Source organism: Hippopotamus amphibius, chromosome 6 (genome assembly GCF_030028045.1).
Source record: "Hippopotamus amphibius kiboko isolate mHipAmp2 chromosome 6, mHipAmp2.hap2, whole genome shotgun sequence".
Taxonomy (NCBI): domain Eukaryota; kingdom Metazoa; phylum Chordata; class Mammalia; order Artiodactyla; family Hippopotamidae; genus Hippopotamus; species Hippopotamus amphibius.
The window spans coordinates 116,634,299-116,656,976 of record NC_080191.1 but is presented as its reverse complement, the minus strand read 5'-3'; the positions used below and the strand labels follow the sequence as shown (position 1 = coordinate 116,656,976).

The window sequence follows — 22,678 nt, the reverse complement described above, 5'->3', positions numbered from 1 at the left end:
AACTTTCCTTAAGATGTATACTACTAGTTACAGATATACCAAATAACAGAAGCAAAATTCAAAGCATTTATTTAAGATTTGTACTTTGCTACATCTAAAAGGCTAAAAATAAAGGCTTACTAAAAAACCCCCACAGTGTCTGAGAAGACATTTAAGAATAGAACAGGGACAATCTTATGAGAGAAGAATGAGTCACTGTATATTGGTGCTTGGTTAAGAATATTAAATCAGCAGGTAATAGGTTCTGTTTACCACTGATCAAAATGAAGTAAAAAGGGTAATATCATGTAATATGTAATTTTTTGTTTTCTGACAAAAGAAAGCACACCAAATTCATCTGCAGAGAAAATACATTTTCTAGAACTAAATTCCAAAAAGTTTCTATGAATCCTTGAAAACATTGGCAAGTTAGAAACATCATTTTCATCCTTGGCTGTGTATAAATGAGAATTTATAAAGGTGTATATACATTCTCTTTCAAATAAACTTTACACAGATGTGGTTCCTATTCAGTTCATCATCAGAAAATAAGCATCGCTATAAAGACTCACCCAATAAAGAAGATGTGGCATAACTATACAATGGAATATTACTCAGCTATAAAAAGGGATGAGATGGAGCTATATGTAATGAGGTGGACAGACCTAGAGTCTGTCATACAGAGTGAGGTAAGTCAGAAAGAGAAAGACAAATATTGTATGCTAACACATATACGGAATCTAAAAATGGTACTGATGAACTCAGTGACAAGAACAAGGACGCAGATGCAGAGAATGGACTGGAGAACTCGAGGATTTGGAGGGGGCGGGGGGTGAAGGGGAAGCTGAGACGAAGCGAGAGAGTAGCACAGACATATATATACTACCAACTGTAAAATAGATAGCCAGTGGGAAGTTGTTGTATAACAAAGGGAGTTCAACTTGAGGATGGAAGATGCCTTAGAGGACTGGGACAGGGAGGGTGGGGGGGACTCGAGGGAGGGTGGGAGGGAGTCGGGGGAGGGAGGGAATATGGAGATATGTGTATAAAAACAGATGATTGAACTTGGTGTACCCCCAAAAAATAATAAAAAACAAAAAAACAAAAACAAACTCACCCATTCATCAAAACTAAGACTAATTTCTTACCTCCAAACCCCTTCTCCTAAACCTGTTTTCTAAATAAAAAATTAATATCTTCACTCATTTCTACTTACAAATTCTTGGCCCTTTCAAGAAGACTGGATTAGATACAGAATTTAAGAAATGGGAATTCCCCATAATGAGTAAGCACAATTTAACTCTTGCCTTCTTCAAAACAGTTAAGTCAACATTCATAGAAACACTCACCCTGGTCATTGTATCGAGAAAGATCGGCCTGGCTGATGTAGAGGTCATGATCACTATCTAGTTCCCAGAACTTACAATAAATAACATAGAAATGTTCATAGGAGAAGTAATCTGTGATTTGGTTTATATCTTCCTCTTCTTCCAAAAGGGCTAGAGTCTGAAATGGTATGAATAGAAGGATTAATTTATTTAAAAAATATGAAGACCCAGCTTGGCCACTATACAGATTCTAGTAAATTTTTATTATAAATTGAGTTAAAAATTTTGGTTTTGTTACCAAGACAGGAAATTCAGTAGGCAGCCTCTTCCTACTTTTTAATCAATTGATCAATTTACAAGCATTTACGAGCTTTGTAATGTTCTTAGCAAAGAGTAGGTGCTACGGAGGATTTAAAAGCAGGGAAAGGGAAGAACTATTACCAAAGGGACTGCAGCATATCAGAGGTCCCCAGACTAGCAAGCACAGAACAATCAGACAACAGACTTTCAATTACATGGCCATAAAGTGACATTGCTTTTAACTTTTCAAAGTTATGAAGAATGGTCTTCTATCTATTCTATTATGAAGAGTGGGCATACACATGCAGGGTTTGGTTTTGTAATGGCATCGAGTTTACCATAAAGGTGACTTTTGTATACCACTGTGATAGGGTGGGGTAGCCTGGCATAGAAGGCATGGGGGGTAGAGCTGCAGGGCCCTGAGCTGGAAATAAACCTGAGTCTCCACTGACTCACTGTCTGCCCCTAGGGAAAACACCATAAACAATGATTTTTGAGCCTAGAATTCTTATAATCAGCCAAGTTATCATATAAATGGGCAGACAAATGAAGACTTTTTTAGAAAGATTCAGAAAAAAGAATAAACCATAAGGAAACTCAGGAAATAGAAAATACAAAGTGAGATGACAGAAATAAGACCAGGTCACAACAGTCACAATAAAGGTAAATGAGCTAAATCTCCCTAGTAAAAGATTTTCAGATTGAGAATAAAACCCAAACCCATAAAGCAGATCTAGGTATATGCTGTTCATAAGAGATAAGTATGAAGTAAAATTTAAAAGGAAGGTTAAAACATGTACCAGCTAAATCTTAAAAAGAAAACATATGTCAATATTATTAGAAAATAAAATGGAATTTTGGCTTTCCAGTATTTACATTTTAGAAAATAATTTTTATCAAAGTAATACATTTGTATTATGAAACAGTCATCTTTCTTATAATGTTTTTCACCTTCAATTCCAAATTATGGTAAAAGCCACTCAATGAAAGATTTTGCAGCCAGTAAAAATTATAAAGACTACATTGAAACAAAGGAAAATCATGACATGGTAAGTGCAAAATAAAGGATATAAGATTGTACACACTAAGAACTGTATTAAATCCTAAAATCCAAATATGCATATGAATGAGACTAGAAGAACACATATAAAAGTATTAGTTTTATTAGAGTGGTAAACTATGCTTTCTTCTGTTTTTCAAACTTGCTTGTAATGTTTTGTTTTATAAAATGCTCTTTAATGTGTATAAAGCAGAATATGTACAATAAAACAAATCTTGAGAAGCAGGGAGCTCTCATTTTCATCTACTAGATTATCATAAAATGAAAAAAAAGAATAACTTCTGCTGTTGGTGAGTATGTAAATTTAAGTATGAGCTAGTGCAGGCGTTTGGAGGGTAACTTGGCAGGATCTATCAAATTAATGCACATACCATCTGATCCAGGATTTTCCCTCTAGTAGTCTATTTTAGAGAAAGTCTTACTCATATACACACAAGAGGAAGTATAAGGATGTTCACTGCATTACTGTAATAGGGAGAATATGAAAGCCACTTGAACATCTTCGATAGAGAAGTATGTAATTACAGCACAGCCATGCCATAGATTATGCAGTAGTTAAAAGAATGAAATAGATTTATATGAATAGAAATGAAAAAATATCAAGACATACTGTTAAGCTAAAAAAAGTTAACAGAATAATAAGTATGGACTCACATATTAAAAAAAATTAAAAAAAGCAGCCACACGGAACAAAACTATTTACTCCATGTATACAATATATACTCTATACACAGCCCCTGCCCACACCTACATATATATATAGAGGGATAAAAGCACAGATAATATGGGTTCCCTCCAGTAAATGGAGTGAAATGGCAGGGTGAAGAGATAAATAGTGACTTCTGCTTATTATTCTATATATGTTTTTGTTATCTGAATGTTTTATGAGCATAGATTCATGTACTAAGAGGAAGACTAAGGAAAGGGGTAAGGAAGAAAATAGAGGGAAGCAGAACACTTGAGTTCTGTTTCCAGTTCAGCCACTTACTTGCTGTGTGGTCTTATCCAAGTCATTCAACCATATTTGGGCCTCAAATTTTATCATCATTTAAAAAAATATGGATTATAATAGAGATCTAGAAATATAAACTAACGTGCTTCAGGAATGTGAGGGATTATTATCATTCTTAAGGTGTAAGGCCTTTTAAATGGAATTATTGCCATCTCAACCCATCCCACATTATCTCCTGAGAGCCCAGGCAGACACCAGGTGTTTAACAAATATTAATAATGACTTTTCATTTATTAGAATAAACATGTTTCATATCTATTATGGATTGCTAATTTTGACAAGTCTTCATTACTTTCTCCCAGATGAAGATGGGAAAAAACACAGAGTAAATAAGGTTGTATTTTAGCCTGAGCTTCATTTAGTATGATTTATTTAAAATAAAGTATTTCATTTCCTTTCAAGTGTGACCAATTCTACTCTCTTTAGGTTACTAGAAATGCTTGAACAATCAGGCATGAAGATTGCCTCAGTAGAAGGCTCCCACTAGTGGTCAATACTTTCTCATTTGGTAAAATAAATAAAATAATTGAATGAAATATATTCTTTCTTAAAAGGAATTTTTTAGTATTTTTCTCTAGCAGGAGCTGGGTAAAGACTCACTGCTAAAAGGAACAAGCTGAAATTCCTTCATTTCTTTTGCAAGGCCCTTCCTAACTTGGCCCTGTCTCCCCCTCAGGCCTCACCACTGATCACTCCCTCTCCTTGTAGCCTGTGACCACTTAAGACTGTTTCCGCAGTTTCCGAACATGACACTTTCATGCTTGTGGGCCTTTGCTTATGCTGCTTCCTCTATCTGGAATCCCCTTTTAATTTTTTTTAACTTGGTGAACCCTTGATATCTCCAAGGTCAAGATGTCATGCCAGTCCTACTGTGAAGCATTCACTGCATGTTTATGATACATTTCTGTGGAATTTTTCAAGTCAGGTGTGGCTGTCTGTGCAGTTTTCTCTTTTGCTCCACGGTGCATGCCCTGATGCGAAAATCTTGTTATTCATTTTTATTCCCCTAACACATCCCAGGTATCTGATAACTGCTTAATGACTGAAAGTAGTGACAGGGCTTTGCACATAATAAGCACTCAAATATTTGTTAAATGAAGTAAGATTATTACTTAAATTGCTCCTTATATATGAATTTCAATGAGAGGCATACTTGCAAAAAGTTGCTTTTTCTTATCTCTGTTGCAGTAATTTTTCCACTCCAAGATCTGTTGACTGTGTAGAATATTCTCTGAATAACCTGATTCCAAAAGGAAAACAAAACCAAATAAAAACATTAAAGATATCTATTACTTTATCAAAGGCCATCTTACGAATATTCTTTGAACCAAGCTAAGTTTTTGGTTTTTGATTATATCGTGTCATTTCTAGTAACAATACTATATTAAAAAAGTCTACATCCATATAGTTTGCATCTGCCCTTATAATTCTAAGAATAAAAAAATTCTTTGCTCACAAGTCTACATTTCCCAGGTGCCTACATGTCACTTTCATTTTTACCTCTCATCTTACATAGAGTTGCCTGATTCACATAGTGCTCATTAGGGCTAGATGTTTTTGGAAGGCACATGAGGTGGAAAATATACACTGGGGTGGCTTAACAATTACTGGGTCAGAAGAATGCCTGCCAACATGGTTTGATTCAAGAGGGCATTATTCTGGTTCTTTTAGCCTTATCCATTGGAGTTTTGAAGACTTTCAGATTCTCTCAGGAAACTCAGATACATCTAGGATAGTTTATATCCCAAGTCATTATTTGGGCATGAACAATTTTTTTACTAGCAAAGTAAAAGTGTTTTAATAAGTTTAACAAAGGTGAAACTCTGGAGAAGATCCTGGACAAGATGGGAGAGGAGGAGGATGGGTAGCAAATGTGTCTGAAATTGAGGATGTATGTGCTGTGGTATAGAGGAGGACTGGAGAAGGAAGAAAGGCTGCAATCCTGGAGGTAGGAGGCCACAGTGCATTCTGAACAATTTTACCTGGGGTTATTCCTATCCATTTAATTTGCCCTTGACCTACTAGGTTTTTTTTTTTTCCTTCTCCGAAAGGAAGCAAGGGTGAGGAGAGCAATTAAGCAGCTTTTTTGGTACTTTGGCTTTCATTTTGATTAATGATATGGAAATCCTGTATCCTTGGTGGTTTTTTATCATAGAAGAGGTTAGATCCACCCTTTTTTTTTGGCTATTTTATTTTAGGGCAAGAAGAACAATAAAGGGAAGACATTTGGACATCTATCCTAAGAGTAGGCCGAATGAGGAACTAAACTACTATTCCATTTCTGAATTCTTTACCAAAGAGAGTGATTGCCAAAAATAGGGAAAAACTAGCCTAAGGATAAAGGTGCAGACTTCTGCTGTCCAGTATTTCTCACCCCATCTCTGCTACCAATGCTAACTCCCCCTGGTCCTTCAGAGTCTAGCTCAATTACCAACTCCATAGGAAGCCCCAGCACAGGGACTTTGAGCTGTCGTCTGTGCTCCTGGTGTCACCTGAGTCTCCTTCAGTCATCCTGTGGTTATAGCCTAAACACAGGTACACCTGATTGTCATTACCTCCAAATACTAAGGAACCTGGTCTTTATTCAGTTGCATCCCAGTGCCTAATTTGTTGCTTTGCCTATATTATCAGGTGGTCAATAACTGCATGATAATTTTTAAAAATTAGGTATAATTAACATATATTAGCTTTAGGTGTACAACATAATGATTTGATATTTGTATATATTGTGAAATAGAAACCACAATAAGTCTAGTTAACATCTATTTCCACAGTTACAGGATTTGTTTTTCTTGTGATAAGAACATTTAAGACTTACTTTCTTAATAACTTTCAAATATGCAGTACAGTATTATGAGCTAGAGTCACCATGCTGTACATTACATCTCCATGACTAATTTATTTTACAACTGGAAGTTTATACCTTCTGATTCCCTTCATCCATTTTGCCCTCTCCCCACCCTCCACCTCTGGCAACCCCCAATCTGTTCTGTGTTTATGAGCTTTTTTTTTTTTTTAAGATTTATTTCAAACAGTATTTGTCTTGCTCTGACTTATTTCACTTAGCATAATGCCCTTAAGGTCCATCTATGGTGTTGCAGATGGCAAAATTTCACTCTTTTTTTATGGCCGAATAATATTCCATTGTATTCCACATCATCTTTATCCATTCATCTGTTGATGAACACTTAGATTGTTTCCATATATTGGCTATTGTAAATAACGAAGCAGTGAAGACAGGTGTGCATGTACCTTGGCAAGTTAGTGTTTCCATTTCCTTTGGAAGCAGAAGCAGAATAACTAGATCATACAGTAGTTCTATTTTAATTTTTTTGAGGAACCTTCATTGGCTGCACCAATTTACATCCCCACCAACAATGCACATAGGTTCCCTTTTCTCCACATCCTTGTTATTTCTCATCTTTTTGATGATAGCCATTCTAACAAGTATGAGGTGATATCCCACTTTAGTTTTGATTTGAATTTCCCTGATGATAGTAATGTTGAACATCTTTTCATGTACCTGTTGGCCATCTGTATGTCTTCTTTGGAAAACTGCTTGATAAATTAATGAGGTGGGAAAGCTAAGTAACAAAGACTTCCATGTTATATTTGTGATAGAGACATGGGTTGGATTCATAGCTAATTGAATAACTATTCAGAGTTTTGAACTGCAGATGGATGCTAACCTAGGAAAGTTCTCCAATTAATATTTTACATAAATCAGTGTTGTTGGCTATGATTTATAGATAGATTGCATATAAGATATATAGAAAATATAAAACAGGGAACTGTATACAAAATTATTGTGAAAGATACTACTAATGTAGTTGTGTTTACTTTGAGAAAAAATAAGGCTATAGAGTGTAGATGTGACCATGATCTGAACGGCTATCAGGTGGAAGAAGTTGTTGATTTGTTTTGTATTGCATCAGACGGTAGAACTAGAACTGGAACTATTGGAACTACTAGATAGAAATGCCCTTACTGATTAGAAATGCTTCATTGTAAATAAGAGTTTCCTAAAATTAGCCTTATGAAGCAATGGGTTGTATGAAGTAGGGAGGTTTCTTCTCACCACTATTATTTAAGCAGAAGCTCACAGGATTCCCGTGTTAGGTGGGAGCTGGGACTAGCTGGTGTCTATAATTTCTCTACTGGCCCCAGTCACTCAGACTCTGAGGGAGGTGCTTCAGGGCAGAGAATGTGTTTTACTCAACACTGTATTTTTAGCACTTGCTTCACAAAAGTCCCTATAAAAAAGATGGAGGATTTTAGGTCAGAAATGATATATATGAAAATAAAAATTAAGAATATATTTTATCATAGTTCCATGTCCCCTCTCTCAAGTTAAAGTCAATTTCAATACATATTATTACACCAAACTTCTCTTTGTTGCACATTATTAGGTTTTGTCCTTATTTCTTGATTCTGAATATAAATTTATCTTAAAGTCTAAGTTTCCTATCTAAATTTTATATTTATATATTCCTCAAATATTTTATATTACTTATGGAGATACTGTGTTATGCTCAAAATTATAAAACTTTAATATGCATTTATTTTTGCTTATTTTATCCTTTCTTCATCTTTTGTTTTTTTTGACAGAATTTTTAAAACTCATAAACATTTTGAATATTAAATAATTTCCTATTTTTAGCCTCTGCTAACCTACTTGTTTCATACTGTAAAAAAATGTACCTGTATTCCATTTTTCCATAGCCGAAATCTCCTTATTCAGTGGCCCCACTACATCAGCACATTTATTGGTTTCCACACTACTGATGCAGCATTTTAGCTTATCGAGGTAGGGCACCATCTAGTGGTGAGAGCGTGTAGCTGCTGGTTCTATTTTAATTACAGTTGTTTTTTTTTCACCCTAACTTTTGGTCTACCAGTTTTAGGTTTTTAAAAAAGAAATTAAACAGATGATTGAACCTGGTGTACCCCCAAAAAAATAAAAAAAAAAATAAAAAATTAATCAAAAATTAAAAAATATCAAACAAAATATAAAAATTAGTAAGAATAACTGTTTACTACCTGTGAGAGAAATGAAATTTGATAATTTTTCACCAAGGGATCTCTAGTCAACTTGATAGACAAACCGAATCATGTCAGTTTCCTTTCTTTTTCTTTATATCTATTGAATTGGAAACCTCTAATTCACAATTTTAGGGTACCAGGAATGGAAGTATGTGTTTGGTGGCTCTGTTGGAGTTTTTGATAAGCAGATCAAACGCAGACACAGAAATTACAGGGAGATTGCTCTTTGTAGGTGACTTGAATGCAGATGAACAACTCAGCGTTGAAGCATGGCTCTTTTATTAGGCTGGTGGGGGGTGGTGGTGGTGGTGGTAAACAGGTTCCTGGTCCACTCTAGTTAACATGGCTCTGAAAAACATTTCTTCACGCTCTTTTGCAGAACTTGGATTTAAAAAAAACTAATAAAAATGATTTCTTTCTCTGTCAAGAGGAAATGTTCTCAAGGGGAAAGAGTTAAGCTGTTGGTGATGAGCAGTCTCCACTAGTTTAGGAAAATCGCTGCCTTGTCCTCAACAATGAAAATCCTGACATTTCAGCCTGGAGTGATAGATTCAGGCCAATCAAGACACTGAATACATCACTAAGACACCATTTGAGCAAGCCACAGAAATGTCTTTACTGCCAGCACCAATATCACAAAAAAGTATTTTCAATCTTATCACTTATTTTAAAGTACCTCTTTCCTCAAAAGTCAGCATATGCCAGTAAGGATAAGCAGAGTCTTATTCACTGGCAATTTCTTTGCATGGTATGCAAACCTGCAAACTCAAGGGCTATAATTTGCTGATATTTCCAATTCTCATTTTCATTTAGTATCAAGAGGTTTATTTCTCAATTGCCAACACTTATCTGGAAATAAAGGAGAACATGGAGTGACTTTGGGTATAACCTCTTGTTTAGGTAGTGATGTCCTTTTTTGCTATAAGTTAGTATTCTGTCTTTCCAGTCTAAAACAGCTGACAAAGTAATTAACTGAACAAATAAAAAGTCTTTTCCTGTAGCACAGGTTTTCAGTGATAGATGGAAAACAAAAGTTGCCCAACTTTTCTTCATCATATATGTGCCACACATAAGCTAATACTTGAGTCATATGCTGTGTCAGTAGTTTCTTCCAACTGTAAAGTGAAATAACTGAATAACTCTATCATGCAAACAAAATATAGTAATTGTCCTCTACTGTATGCCGCTGAGATTATATAACATTCAAGAGGGTCACGTGATAAATTAATTTTGCCCTTTTTGAGATATTTGTCATTAATTCTGAGGCTGATCTTTGTAAGTTTCTTGGAAATACTGTTATTTGTCTTTGCTGTGATTAGCATAGAGAATGACTTCTCTGATTTGGTTACTTCTATGCCTTTAGCAACAAAATTAATTAATTTCATACTAAAAAGCTTATTTCATATTTTTTTATAGAAAAATTCACTGTACTCTGAATAACGGAAAATTTTCAATGACTCCAAGTCATTATATTTGACCAAATTTCATAACAGAACAGGTACTGGGGAGAACAGATAACCAGTTCAATAAAATTCTGTTTCTAGGTTTTCAGTGTGATGCTTTTTATTTGCACCTTCCTGTTTTGGATGGTAGTATGAGATTATCACAACAGTAGGTACACTTATCTCGGTACATACAGATTCACATTCTGCATTCTCAATTGGATCTTATTTACTACTTATGTTATGATGATGTTTTGAGTTGCCCCATTATCATTATTTCACAAGTATTTTACACTTTAATGACTACTTCTGAGTAACGAATTCATTTTAAAAAATTTTTTATTGGAGTATAGTTGACTTACAATGTTGTGTTAGTTTCTGCTGTACAGCAAAATGAATCAGTTATAGTGGATTCATATTTGTGAATTGGGGATAAAGGAGCATAATACTAACAAAGTGTAAATTTAAGAAATGTAAATGCCATGAAAATATGTCAGCAGAAATAATTAACTGTATGCTGTTAACTGACCTACGTAGTTTTTTTGTTCAACGATTAACATACTAGCATTTCTCAGAAAATGTGAATTATATGTGAAGAAAATTGTTTCATGGCTTTTCACTCTGAAGTCATAAAACTTCCTGGGGGACACTTGCTAGATGACCACAGACCATCATAGGCCCAGGGATCATACTTCAATCAATACCAAACTAGAAAGTGTACAGAAGGAAAATTTATCTCTTTTGTAATTCTGTCCTTTAATATCTTTTCTAAGAACAAATTCCAATAAAAGGTTCCTCTGTAGACAGCATTTTCTGAGTTGGTAGAAGGTTGGTGGCTAGATTATCTCTAAAATCTTTTCTAATCCTTGAGATTGTAACATACTATTAATATGCCTTGAGTTTATAGAACAGTCAGCAACCAGAACCCAATAATTCCTACTGGAATTGAAACCAGGGTTATATATAGAATTCTCAAGCATGACTAACTTCACTTATTCACTTAATAAATACTTAACTGTGTATCTATTATGTGCCAGGCACTATTCTAGGTATTGGGAATACAGCAATATCTAAATATAGACAAAGTCCCTCCTCTGTGGAGTTCATATTATAGAGGAGATGGCCAATAAATAAAAAATTTAAATGTCAGATGATATGAGTGCCAAGAAGGAAAATAAAGCAGAACAAAGGAATAGAAGTGTAGAGGGAGGGGACAGAGGGAGAAGAAGGGTAAAGAAGGTAGACAGTGATCAGGGAAGGTCTCGCTAAGAAGGCAATATCTGAGCACACATCTGGATGAAGTGAGGGAGTGAGTCATGTGGAAATCTGTAGGAAGAGCATTCCAGGCCGAGGAAGGAGTAAGAACAAAGCACCTGAGGCAGAAGTGGGTTTGGTCTGCTCCAGGAACAGAGAGGAGGCAGGTCACTGCTGAAGCAGAGTGAGCAAGGGGTAGAGAGTAGAGGGTGTAAGTGTGTGTGTGTGTGTGGGCGGGGGGGGGGGGGAGAGGGTTATGGAGAATCTTGGCAAGAACTTTGGCTTTTATTCTGAATGAGATGGGGAAACACTGGAGGGTTTGAGAAGAGAAGTGACATGATCTGACTTACACTTTCAAAGGATAACTCTGCTTTGTGGAGATTAGACTGTAGGGCAATGAGGCTGTAAGCAGGGAGACCAATTAGAAGGAATCCACATGAGAAACGAGGGTGACCAGCTGGGCCAGAGTGATTGTGGTGGAAATAGTTTACTATAGTGCTGTGATTAATAGGCAAAAATAACTTCTGAGATAATCTTAGATGACAGTGACACCTCATGGTTCAAATAAAGTCTTATAAAGTTTTATGACAGAAGAAAATCAACATGAAAGCAAATAATGAAGTTCCTACAGGAGAAAAAGAATCGTAGTATTCTGTAACTCAACAGAACCCAACAAATCCACAGCCAACAAAAAGTACCCTAAGAATGAGAGGGTCTCCCTCAGAGGAGACTGCCCTATTTACCAGGGGATCTGATTCACACCTGGGTATGGCTGTGAATGTGAGGTGTGTCCTGAGGTTCATCTGTGGAATTCTTCCAAGGATAATCTGGAAGCTAGGGCAGAGAATGCCTGGTGTGGCTGCAGTGTGAGCTGCAGGCCTGTGTACTCTTACTCATAACGTGTGCCCTGCCTGTGACTGACTGAATGAGGCCGTGCATGAGAAACAGGGAACGAGAACACCTCACAAAACAGGAGACTGTGATCATGCTATTTTAAATTCTTACATGATTTGTTTTCTAATTACATACAATCTATTTCTCATTATCATTTTAGTTCTAACTTTGAGGTACTATAGACACATTTTTTTTTGGAAGAGGCTGTTGAAATTTTTTTTTGTATTATTTGCAAATGGTAAAGATCAACTGGGTATCAATATTAATGATACAGCAAAAAGTATACCTCATAAGACCAAACAGAATGAGCATATCACTTAAATTTTGTATATAAGAGACCACTTAAGCACTGGACACATGTAAGAAGGGAAACAGATATAAATAATTAATTCAATTTTACTTCCTTCCACTTACGATAATCATTAAAGCCCATTTTGCATAAAGATATGAAAGCCTGGATACTCGATAGTGACAAAAAAAGGAGACTTATAGACTTATATTAAGACAAAAAAGGACTCAGCCTACCGTAGTGATGTAGCGGGAGTGGAATTCTGGAGCATCTTTCAGGAACGTGAGGCCAGGGTGTGTATCCACCACATCCTGAAAAAGAACACCACCAAACTAAATTAACAAATATACAAAAAAAACCCAAACAAACCCCAAGACACCTACAGAATTTTTTTCCCTCTTGTGGAATACTTGCCAGTTGAGCAAACTCGCTGTTTCAGAATATTGAACAATGTAGTTAAAATTTAATTAGTACTTTATTAAATTCAAATATTTCACAAGCATACTTATGGGTTTTCAATATGCATAGCATACATCAATAAAAAGTTAAAATTTTAATTTAGCTATATTTGGTAATTTGTGAATCAAATGTTTTATAGGTACGTACTGTAATTCTAACATGCATGTCAGTGAAATTCATCCCATAGGTCTTGGTAGGGATTGCTAAGTGAAATTTACACAGAAAAGATGACAGACACAAGCCAACCAGAAGAATTCTTTCTTAAACTACAGACATGGGAAATTTTTGGAAAAAAAATAGGCTTATAGCCAAATAGCTTTAAATCTATGTTAAGGTGTGTGAACCAGCTAATATTCATCAAAATAACTGTGTTGACAAATCTGTTTTCCAATTTATGATTTTATTTATTTTAAAATCTCATATCTTGTTCTCTTGGAAGACTATTAGAATATTAAAATCTTGAAACACTGTTTTTATTTTATAATTAGGTTTTTTAAAAAAAATGATCTTTGGCTTATTTTTAAAATTTATTTATTTTATTTTTTATTTATTGGCTGCATTGGGTCTTCGTTGCTGCATGAGCTTTCTGTAGTTGCAGAGAGCGGGGGCTACTCTTCATTGAAGCGCGCAGGCTTCTTATTGAAGTGGCTTCTCTTGTTGCAGGGCACAGGCTCTAGGCGTGTGGCCTTCAGTAGTTGTGGCGTATGGGCTCAGTAGTTGTGGCTCACAGGCTCTAGAGTGTAGGTTCAGTAGTTGTGGTGCATGGGCTTAGTTGCTCCGAGGCATGTGAGATCTTCCCAGACCAGGGCTCGAACCTGTATCCCCTGCATTGGCAGGCGGCTTCTTAACCACCGCACCACCAGGGAAGCCCTCTAATTAGGTTTTTTTTTTTTTTTTAATTTTATTTATTTATTTATTATTTTTTGGGGGGTACACCAAGTTCAATCATCTGTTTTTATACACATATCCCTGTATTCCCTCCCTCCCTTGACTCCCCCACCACCCTCCCTCGAGTCCCCCCCACCCTCTCCGGCCCATAATTAGGTTTTAAAAGCAATTTGAATGAGCCTAGAGAACCTAATGAAGATAATTACTGTTAATTTAATAACCAGAGGCAATAGCAATGCTAACATAGATATAATCTATTAATTGGCTAGTCATAAATGGACAGACACCAGTTATATCTCTTCTCTTTGTTTCTTCAGAGCAGTTAGCTATTCATACCTTCCAATACAGTCTAAAACCGAGTAAATATTTCCAAGTAAATATTTCTTTAAATATTTACTTGGAAATAATTTTAGCCTTACAGGAAATTGCAAAAGTATTACAGAGAGATTTCCCATGTCCTTCTACCAGCTTCCTATAATGGTAACAACTTACAAACAGTACAATTATCAAAACTAGGAAAACTAGGAAATGAACATTGAGGTAAACTAAACTACAGACCTTATTCAAAATTTACCAGCTTTTCCCCTAATGTCTTTTTTCTGTTCCAGGATCCTAACTGCATTAGTTCTTGTGTCTCATTGGTCTCTCCCAATCTGTGGCAGTTTCTCAATCTTTCCTTGTATTTCATGATTCTGACACTTTAATGAGACAGTTATTCTAAATGTCTCTCGATATGGCATTGTCTGGTATTTTCTGATGATTGTATTGAAGTTACATACTTTTACTGGGTATACCACAGAAGTGATGTTGTGTCTTTTTCAGTCATATAAGGAGTATGTGATGTTATGTCTTACAAATTGTGTTAATTTTTGAACACATTTAATTAAAGTGGTATCTGCTGGGTCTGCCACCATAAATTTATTATTTTCCCTTAATAACTGATAAATATCATGGGGGAGATACTTTAAGACTTTGCCAATATCCTGTTTCTCTGCAAACTTTTGCCCACAGATTTTATTTGCCATTGACGGAAACTGACTGTGGCATTTACATGGTGGTGTTTACCTTGTTTTTTCCCTCATTCCCTCTATATTTATTAACTGAAATTCTTCTGTAAGGAAGAGCTGTCCTTTCTCTCCCATGTATTATTTGTTTTATATCAGTACAGACTCATGGGTATTTATTTTATTCTATGGATTATAATCCAATACTATTATTGTATTGCATTATATCATTATATCAATAGTATCACAAAATACTAATATTATTTTGTTGCTCATATTGAGCTAGCTTTGGTCACTGGGAACTCTATTAGGTTGGCTTCTGTGTCCTCTTGACATGCCCCATCCTTTTGTGAGCACGTCCATATTTTCTGGTATCACAAGGTGGTCCAGGCTCATCTTATATTTTCCATGCTCCAGCTTTAGAATCAACCTTTTCTCCAAGCAGCGCTGATTCCTTTTATTGGAGAATGGCATTTAGAAACCAAATCTGGGGGTTAGGTGTGCTTGTTACTACTAGGGTGTCATGGCTACTGTACCCTCTTAGCAGACAGAACTAGGAATATATGTATACATATCAGTCCATGTATTTCTTTCTATATCTATCTACATATATTAAAAACTATGTAATCATACACATAACTGACTTCAATATTGCAAGGTTCGTTCTTGCCTTCCCCCTTTCCTTTGTAACTTTAACAGAAATGCCAACACTTACCCCATTGAGAAAGTAATTTGCTAACTAGACTACAGTATTTGTGTACAGTACTTTTGTCTTTAGTCTTAGAGTAGCCAGTTAAAATATTGTTTCCAAGGTTACTTAGGTTAGGTCTTTCCTTATCTTCCTTTATCCTCTTCAGTGTGGTTGTGTTATCCACTTGTAATACAGTTCAGTTCATTTGTTACTGTTTATATTCTATTTTGGGTTTCTTTCCTACAGGTCTTTGTTGATTTTAATTCATTATTTATTTCTCAGAGGGATAGTATGCAAAACATTACCATGTTTCTAAGAGTCAAATCTAATATAGAACTGACATCTTAATAATATTGTCTTCCCATCCATAAAGAAGACAATCTCTCCATTTATATAAATCTTAATTTCTCACAGCAATGTTTTACTGTTTTCAGTACACAGATGTTGCACATCTACTGTCAGATTTACCTTTAAGTATTTAATATTTTGGGGTAGTATTATAAATGGTATTTAAAAGATTTCAATTTCCAATATTTGTTGCTAGTATATAGGAAGAAAATTGAGTATCATATATTGATCATATATCTGTAATCTTGCCATACTCACTTATTAAATACAGCTTTAGCAGAATCCCATAAATTTTGATGTTGTATTTTCATTTTCATTCATTTTGAAATACATCCTAATTTTCCTTTTGATTTCTTCTTCTCTGACCCATAGGTTATTTAGAAGTGTTATTTAGCTATCAAATATTTCGGAATTTTTCACAGATCTGTTATTATTTCTAATTTAATTCCATTATGGTAAGAGAACATATTTTGTGAGCTGAATATTTAAAATTTGTTGAGATTTGTTCTATGGCCCAGAATATGGTCTATTTTGGTAAATATTCTGTGTACATGTTAAAGGAATGTGTATTCTATATAAGGGTATGCTTGAACCCATACCTTCTTACTCAGATTCCTATGTTTAGGAATTACCCTTTGTGTTTTTCAATATAAAGTAGAAAAGATAACATGTGGGGAAAATAAAATATACTAAGATTTCAGAGAAAAAAATAATGTGTATTCTGCTATTGTTGGGTGAAGTATAACACAAATGTCAATTAGGTTAGGTTGGTTGATAGTCTTGTTTAAGTGTTCTATACTCTTATTGATTTTTTCTCTACTTGTTCTATTCATTATTGAGAGCAGCACGTAGAAATTGACAACTATAATTGTGGATTTATCCTTGCAGTTCTATCGGATTATTGCTTCAATGCATTTTGAAGGTCTGTTATTAGGTGTATAAACATTTCAAATTGTTATATCCTCTTGATAAATTGATTCCTTTATCATTCCCTGGCAATATTATTTTCTCTAAAAACTACTTTGACATTAATATAGCCACCCAGCCTTTTCTTTTTGTGGCAAAAAAACACATAAGATTCATCCTCCCAACAATTTCCAAGTGTACAGTATAATATTGTCAACCACCTGCACATTGTTGTGGAACAGATCTCCAGATTCCCCCCACTTACCACCCACTCAATCCTGGATGACTGAAACTCTACACTCATCACACAATGAGTCCTTACCTCACCTTCCCTCCAGCCCCTGGCAACCACCATTCTTCCTTCTATCTGTATGAATCCGACCACTTTAATTTTATTTTTTTAATTTATTGGCTGCATTGGGTCTGCGTTGCTGCATGTGGGCTTTCTGTAGTTGTGGAGAGTGGGGGCTACTCTTCGTTGTAGTGCACAGGCTTCTTATTGTGGTGGCTTCTCTTGTTGTGGAGCACAGGCTCTAGGTGCATGGGCTTCAGTAGTTGTGGCACATGGGCTCAATAGTTGTGGCTTACGGGCTCTAGAGTGCAGGCTCAGCAGTTGTGGCACATGGGCTTAGTGGCTCTGTGGCATGTGGGATCTTCCTGGAGCAGGGATTGAACCTGTGTCCCCTGCATTGGCAGGCGGATTCTTAACCACTGCGCCACCAGGGAAGCCCCCCGACCACTTTTAGATACCTCATATAAATGGAGTCATACAGCATATGTCTTTTGTGACTGGCTTATTTATCTTAGCATAATGTTCTCAAGGTTTATCTATGTTGCTGCATGTGACAGAATTTCCCTTTTTAAAAAAGTTGAACAATATTCCATTGTATGTATGAGTATATACCACATTTTCTTTATCCATTCATTCACTGATAGACATTTACGTTACTTCCACCTCTTGGCTATTGTGAATAATGCTATCAACATGGGTGTACAAATATCTCTTTGAGGTTCTGTTTTCAATTCTTTTGGATGTATACCCAGGAGTAGTATTGCTGATCATATGGAACTTCTATAGTATTTTCCACGGTGGCTGTACCAGTTTACATTCCTACCAGTATTTCAATTTATCCACATCCTTACCAAAACTTTATTTATTTATTTATTTACTGCATTGGGTCTTCGTTGCTGCACACAGGCTTTCCCTAGTTGTGGGCAGTGGGAGCTACTCTTCATTGTGGTGGGTGGGCTCCTCATTGTGGTGGTTTTTCTTGTTGTGGAGCACAGGCTCTAGGCGTGTGGGCTTCAGTAGTTGCGGCACACAGGCTCAACAGTTGTGGCTCATGGGCTTGACTGCGCTGCAGCATGTGGGATCTTCCTGGACCAGGGATCGAACTCATGTCCCTGCATTGGCAGGCTGATTCTTAAACACTGCGCCACCAGGGAAGTCCCTTACCAACATTAAAAAAAAAAAAAAAAGTAGCTATCCTAATGGGTGTGAAGTAGTATCTCATTGTGGTTTTGTGTTGTTTTTTTTTTTTTTTTCTCATTGTGGTTTTGCTTTGCATTCCCCTGATTATTTAATGATGTTGAACATCTTTTCACATGCTTATTAGATGTTTTATCTTCTTTGGAGAAATGTCTATTCAAGTCCTTTGCCCATTTTAAATTCAGGTTATTTGTTTTTTACTGTTGTTGTTATTGAGTCACAGGAGTTCTTTATATAGTCTGGATAGTAACCTCTTATCAGATATGTCTGCAAATATATTTTCCATTCTATAGGTTGCCTTTCACTGTACTGTTTCTTTGCTGTGAAGGTTTAAAGTTTGATATAATCCCACTTGCCTGTTTTTGCTTTTGTTGCCTATGCTTTTGGTGTCATATCCATAAAATCACTGTCAAATCTAATATCATGAAGTTTCCCCTGTGTTTTCTTCTAGGAGTTTTATAGTTTCAGGTCCTATTTTTAGGTCTTTAATCCATTTTGAGTTAGTTTTTGTATATGGTGTAAGATATGGTCTAACTTCTTTCCTTTGCATGTGGATATCCAGTTTTCTCAACACCATTTGTTGGAGACTATCCTTTCCCCACTATTATTCTTCGCACCCATATTGAAGATCATTTGACCATATAAGCAAGAATTTATTTCTGGGTTCTCTATTCTGTTTCATTGGTCTATATGTCTGTGTTTATGCCAGTACCATCCTGTTTTGATTTCTGTGTCTTTATAATATGTTTTGAAGTCATAAAGTGTGAGGCTTCTAGCTTTTTTCTCCTTTCTTAGGATTGTTTTGGCTATTCCAAGTCTTTAAAATTCCATATGAATTTTAGAATTGTTTTTCTATTTCTGCAATAACAACTTTATTGTGGTATAACTGATATACAAAAACTGCATGTATTTAATATACCCAATTTGATGAATTTGGACATATGCATACACCTAGGAAACCATCACTACAATCAAGGTAATAGACATATCCATCATCTCCAACACTTTCCCCGTGCTGCTTCTTTTTTTGTTTCTTTTGTTTGTTTTTTGGTAAGAATACTTAACATGAGATCTACCTTCTAACAAAATTTTAAGTGCACAATACAGTATTGTTAATGATAGGTACTATGTTGTACAGCAGATCTCTAGCACTTATTTGTCTTGCATAACTGAAACTTTACACCCATTGAACAAAATATCCATGATTCCACTTATATGAGGTATCTAAAATAGTCAAATTCATGAAACACTGCCCTCTAATGGAAAAAAAAAAATAGTCAAACTCATAGAAGCAGAGAACAGAAATGGTAGTTGCCAGTGAATGGGGCCACTGGGATTTTGACAGAGATTGCACTGATCTATAGATTGCTTTGGCTAGTATGGGCATTTAAAAACAGCAAGTCTTTCAATACATGAACATGGCATGTCTTTCCATTTATTTGTAAGACCTTTTTTTTTTTTAAACAGGGGAAAAATGAAACAAAAGTTTAAATAATATGTGTACGTGGGAGAGACCCAGGAAAACTGAGTAACTAGTGAAAATGGCCAAAACCCTTACCTTAAATACCATCTTCAGCTAAAGACACAAGAGGATGTTGGGGGTAGTGGTTTGGGACTTTAAAGAGAAGGAAGGCAATTCACATGAAGATGGAAAAGCAAATGTTTGTTAAACAAATGTCTGCCGGGCCAAACAGAGACAACAGGACACAGAGTGGACTCGGATCTCTAGGCCCTGCCCAGTTTCCCCCACCATACTTAGCCCATATTCTTTGCAGAGATCTCTGCTGATAGCTCTGCTCTGGGAAGAGGCCCTCTGTCTAACTTCTTTAGGCAGTTAGGGAGAAGGTTGAAGTTTTTTCCTGAGTCTTTTGGGCTTTGTTTTCAGTTTGAAACAATCTACATGCCAAAGAGACATTTCAGGGCGGCAAACTTTGCTTCCCTACGTGGGCTTCAGTGAGGAAGTCAAAATATGAATAGGCTTACCTCACAAAAATAATTCCCACAGACTTTGGAGGCATGGGTCAAGGGCAGCTGAGATCTGGTGGCCTGCAGGAGAGCTGAGGGCTACTGCAATGAGGGAATTGATGGGGACTTCATCCTTACTCCTTAGCAGATAAAGCCTGGGACATTTGGTTATTAACAATGTAAGGGATTAATATTACGATGAAGCTTGCTTTAGGGGTCTCTCTGCCCCTTCTTGTCTTCATGGCCCCTTTTGACTGAGTTCAGAGCTCTTGAAGTGTCTTCAAAATCCCCAAACCCCTCTCCCAGGACAATCTCTGCTGGGGTCTGCTTTCTTCCTGGAGATTCACGAGGAGAGAGGGCTGGGTATATAGGTAGATCCTCCAAACAATGTATGTGGATGGAAACGTGAAGGTGCCAAAGGGCTCAGCCGTGGGATTTCCATTTCCAAATTATTTCTTTCTTAAGTTCTTAGTGGTAATATTTCTGGCTAAAGAGTGGGAACAATATGGCTATAATGAATGTATGAGTCAATTTTTGGGCAACTTCACCATCATTGGATATTAGCATTCAACTTTTCGGGGGTACTTTTAGAATGTGTAAATTGTCACCCTCGGACTGCTTTCATTTACATATCTTTGATTTCTAGTGAGAATTAACATTTTCCCACTGTTTGTCTACTAACTGTATTTCCCTTATGGTCCTGTCTTTTACTAATTTATCTTTTGGAATACAGACATTTATTTTACCAATTTGAATCAGTTATTTTTAAAAATTTTTTTTATTGAAGTATAGTTGATTTACGATATGCTATTTTCAAGTATACAGCATATTGATTCAGTATTTTTGCAGATTATACTCCACTATAGGTTATTACAAGATAATGGCTATAATCCTCTGTGCTATACAGTATATCCCTGTTACTTATTTTACACATATATAATATATATTCTTTTTCAGTTTCTTTTGCATTACAGGTTATTACAAGATACTGAATATAGTCCCCTGTGCTATATAGTAGGTCCTTGTTGTATATGTATTTTATATATAGTAGTGTGTATCTGTTAATCCTGAGCTCCTAATTTATCCCCCCATCCCTCTCTGGTAACCATAAGTTTGTTTTCTATGTCTGTGAATCTGTTTCTGTTTTGTAAATAACTTCATTTGTACCATGTTTTTAGATTCCATATATAAGTGATAGCATATGATATTTGTCTTTGATTTACTTCATTTAGTATAATAGTCTCAAGGTCCATCTATGTTGCTGCAAATGGCATTATTTCACTCTTTTTTATGGCTGAGTAATATTCCATTATATACATCTTCTTTATCCATTCATCTGTCAACGGACATTTAGGTTGCTTCCATGTCTTGGCTATTGTAAATGGTGCTGCTATGAACATTGGGGTGCATGTATCTTTTCAAGTTAGAGTTTTCATCTTTTCTGGATATGTGCCTAGGTGTGGGATTGCTGAATCACATGGTAGCTCTATTTTTAGTTTTTTAAGGAACTTCTATACTGTGTTCCACCATGGCTGCACCAATCTACATTCCCACCAACAGTGTAGGAGGGTTCCCTTTTCTCCACACCCTCTCAGGCATTTGTTATTTGTAGACTTTTTGATAACAGCCATTCTGACTGGTGTGAGGCGATACCTCACTGTAGTTTTGATTTGCATTTCTGTAGGAGCTTTCTTTTGATTAGTGTTCGCATGGTATATATTTTTCTCTCCTTTTACTTTTGACCTATTTGTGTCTTTATATTTCTTTCAGGCAACATATTATATTTGGGTCTTGGTTTTTTGTCCTAATCTTTGCCTTTGGGGGTTATTCACACCACTTATATGCAATGTGAGTATTGATATGGTTAGGTTTAATTCTATCATCTTGCTATTTATCCCATCCATTCTTTGTTCCTTTTCTTCCTTTTCTGCCACATTTTGTGTTAACTGAGTGTTCTTTATGATTCATTTTATTTCCTTTTTTGGCTTCCTGGCTATAACTCTGTTATTTTAGAGATGCATCAGAGGTTACAGCATACATCTGTACTTATTACAATCTACTTTCAAGAGATGTTATACAACTTCATGGATTATGTGCAAATCATAACAATATATTTCCATTTCTCTTCTCCCAGTCTTTATGCTATTGTTGTCAAACTGCACTTAAACATATGTTAGAAACACCATTATGCATTGTTGATAGTTTCATTTAAAGAGTTAATTTTCTTCTAAAAAGACATGAATAATAAAAAATCACATACATGTAGTTACCACTTCTGGAGCTCATTTCTTTGTGTAGATTTGTATTTCCATCTGGTATTATTTTCT

The 22,678-nt window shown here is 35.7% G+C and overlaps 1 protein-coding gene across 5 annotated transcripts in view; it reads right to left on the bottom strand.

The window, feature by feature from the left end:
* The window catches only part of PPP2R3A (protein phosphatase 2 regulatory subunit B''alpha), a 183,615-nt gene that overhangs the window by 55,352 nt on the left and 105,585 nt on the right, over nt 1-22,678 (bottom strand). For all 5 annotated transcript variants that reach the window (XM_057738035.1, XM_057738039.1, XM_057738036.1 and 2 more), the window contains 3 exons: nt 12,838-12,912; nt 4,833-4,919; nt 1,329-1,485 (listed from right to left, as the gene is read on the bottom strand). In XM_057738035.1, coding sequence (XP_057594018.1) covers nt 1,329-1,485; nt 4,833-4,919; nt 12,838-12,912 — 319 coding nt within the window. The remainder of the gene's footprint in view (nt 1-1,328; nt 1,486-4,832; nt 4,920-12,837; nt 12,913-22,678) is intronic.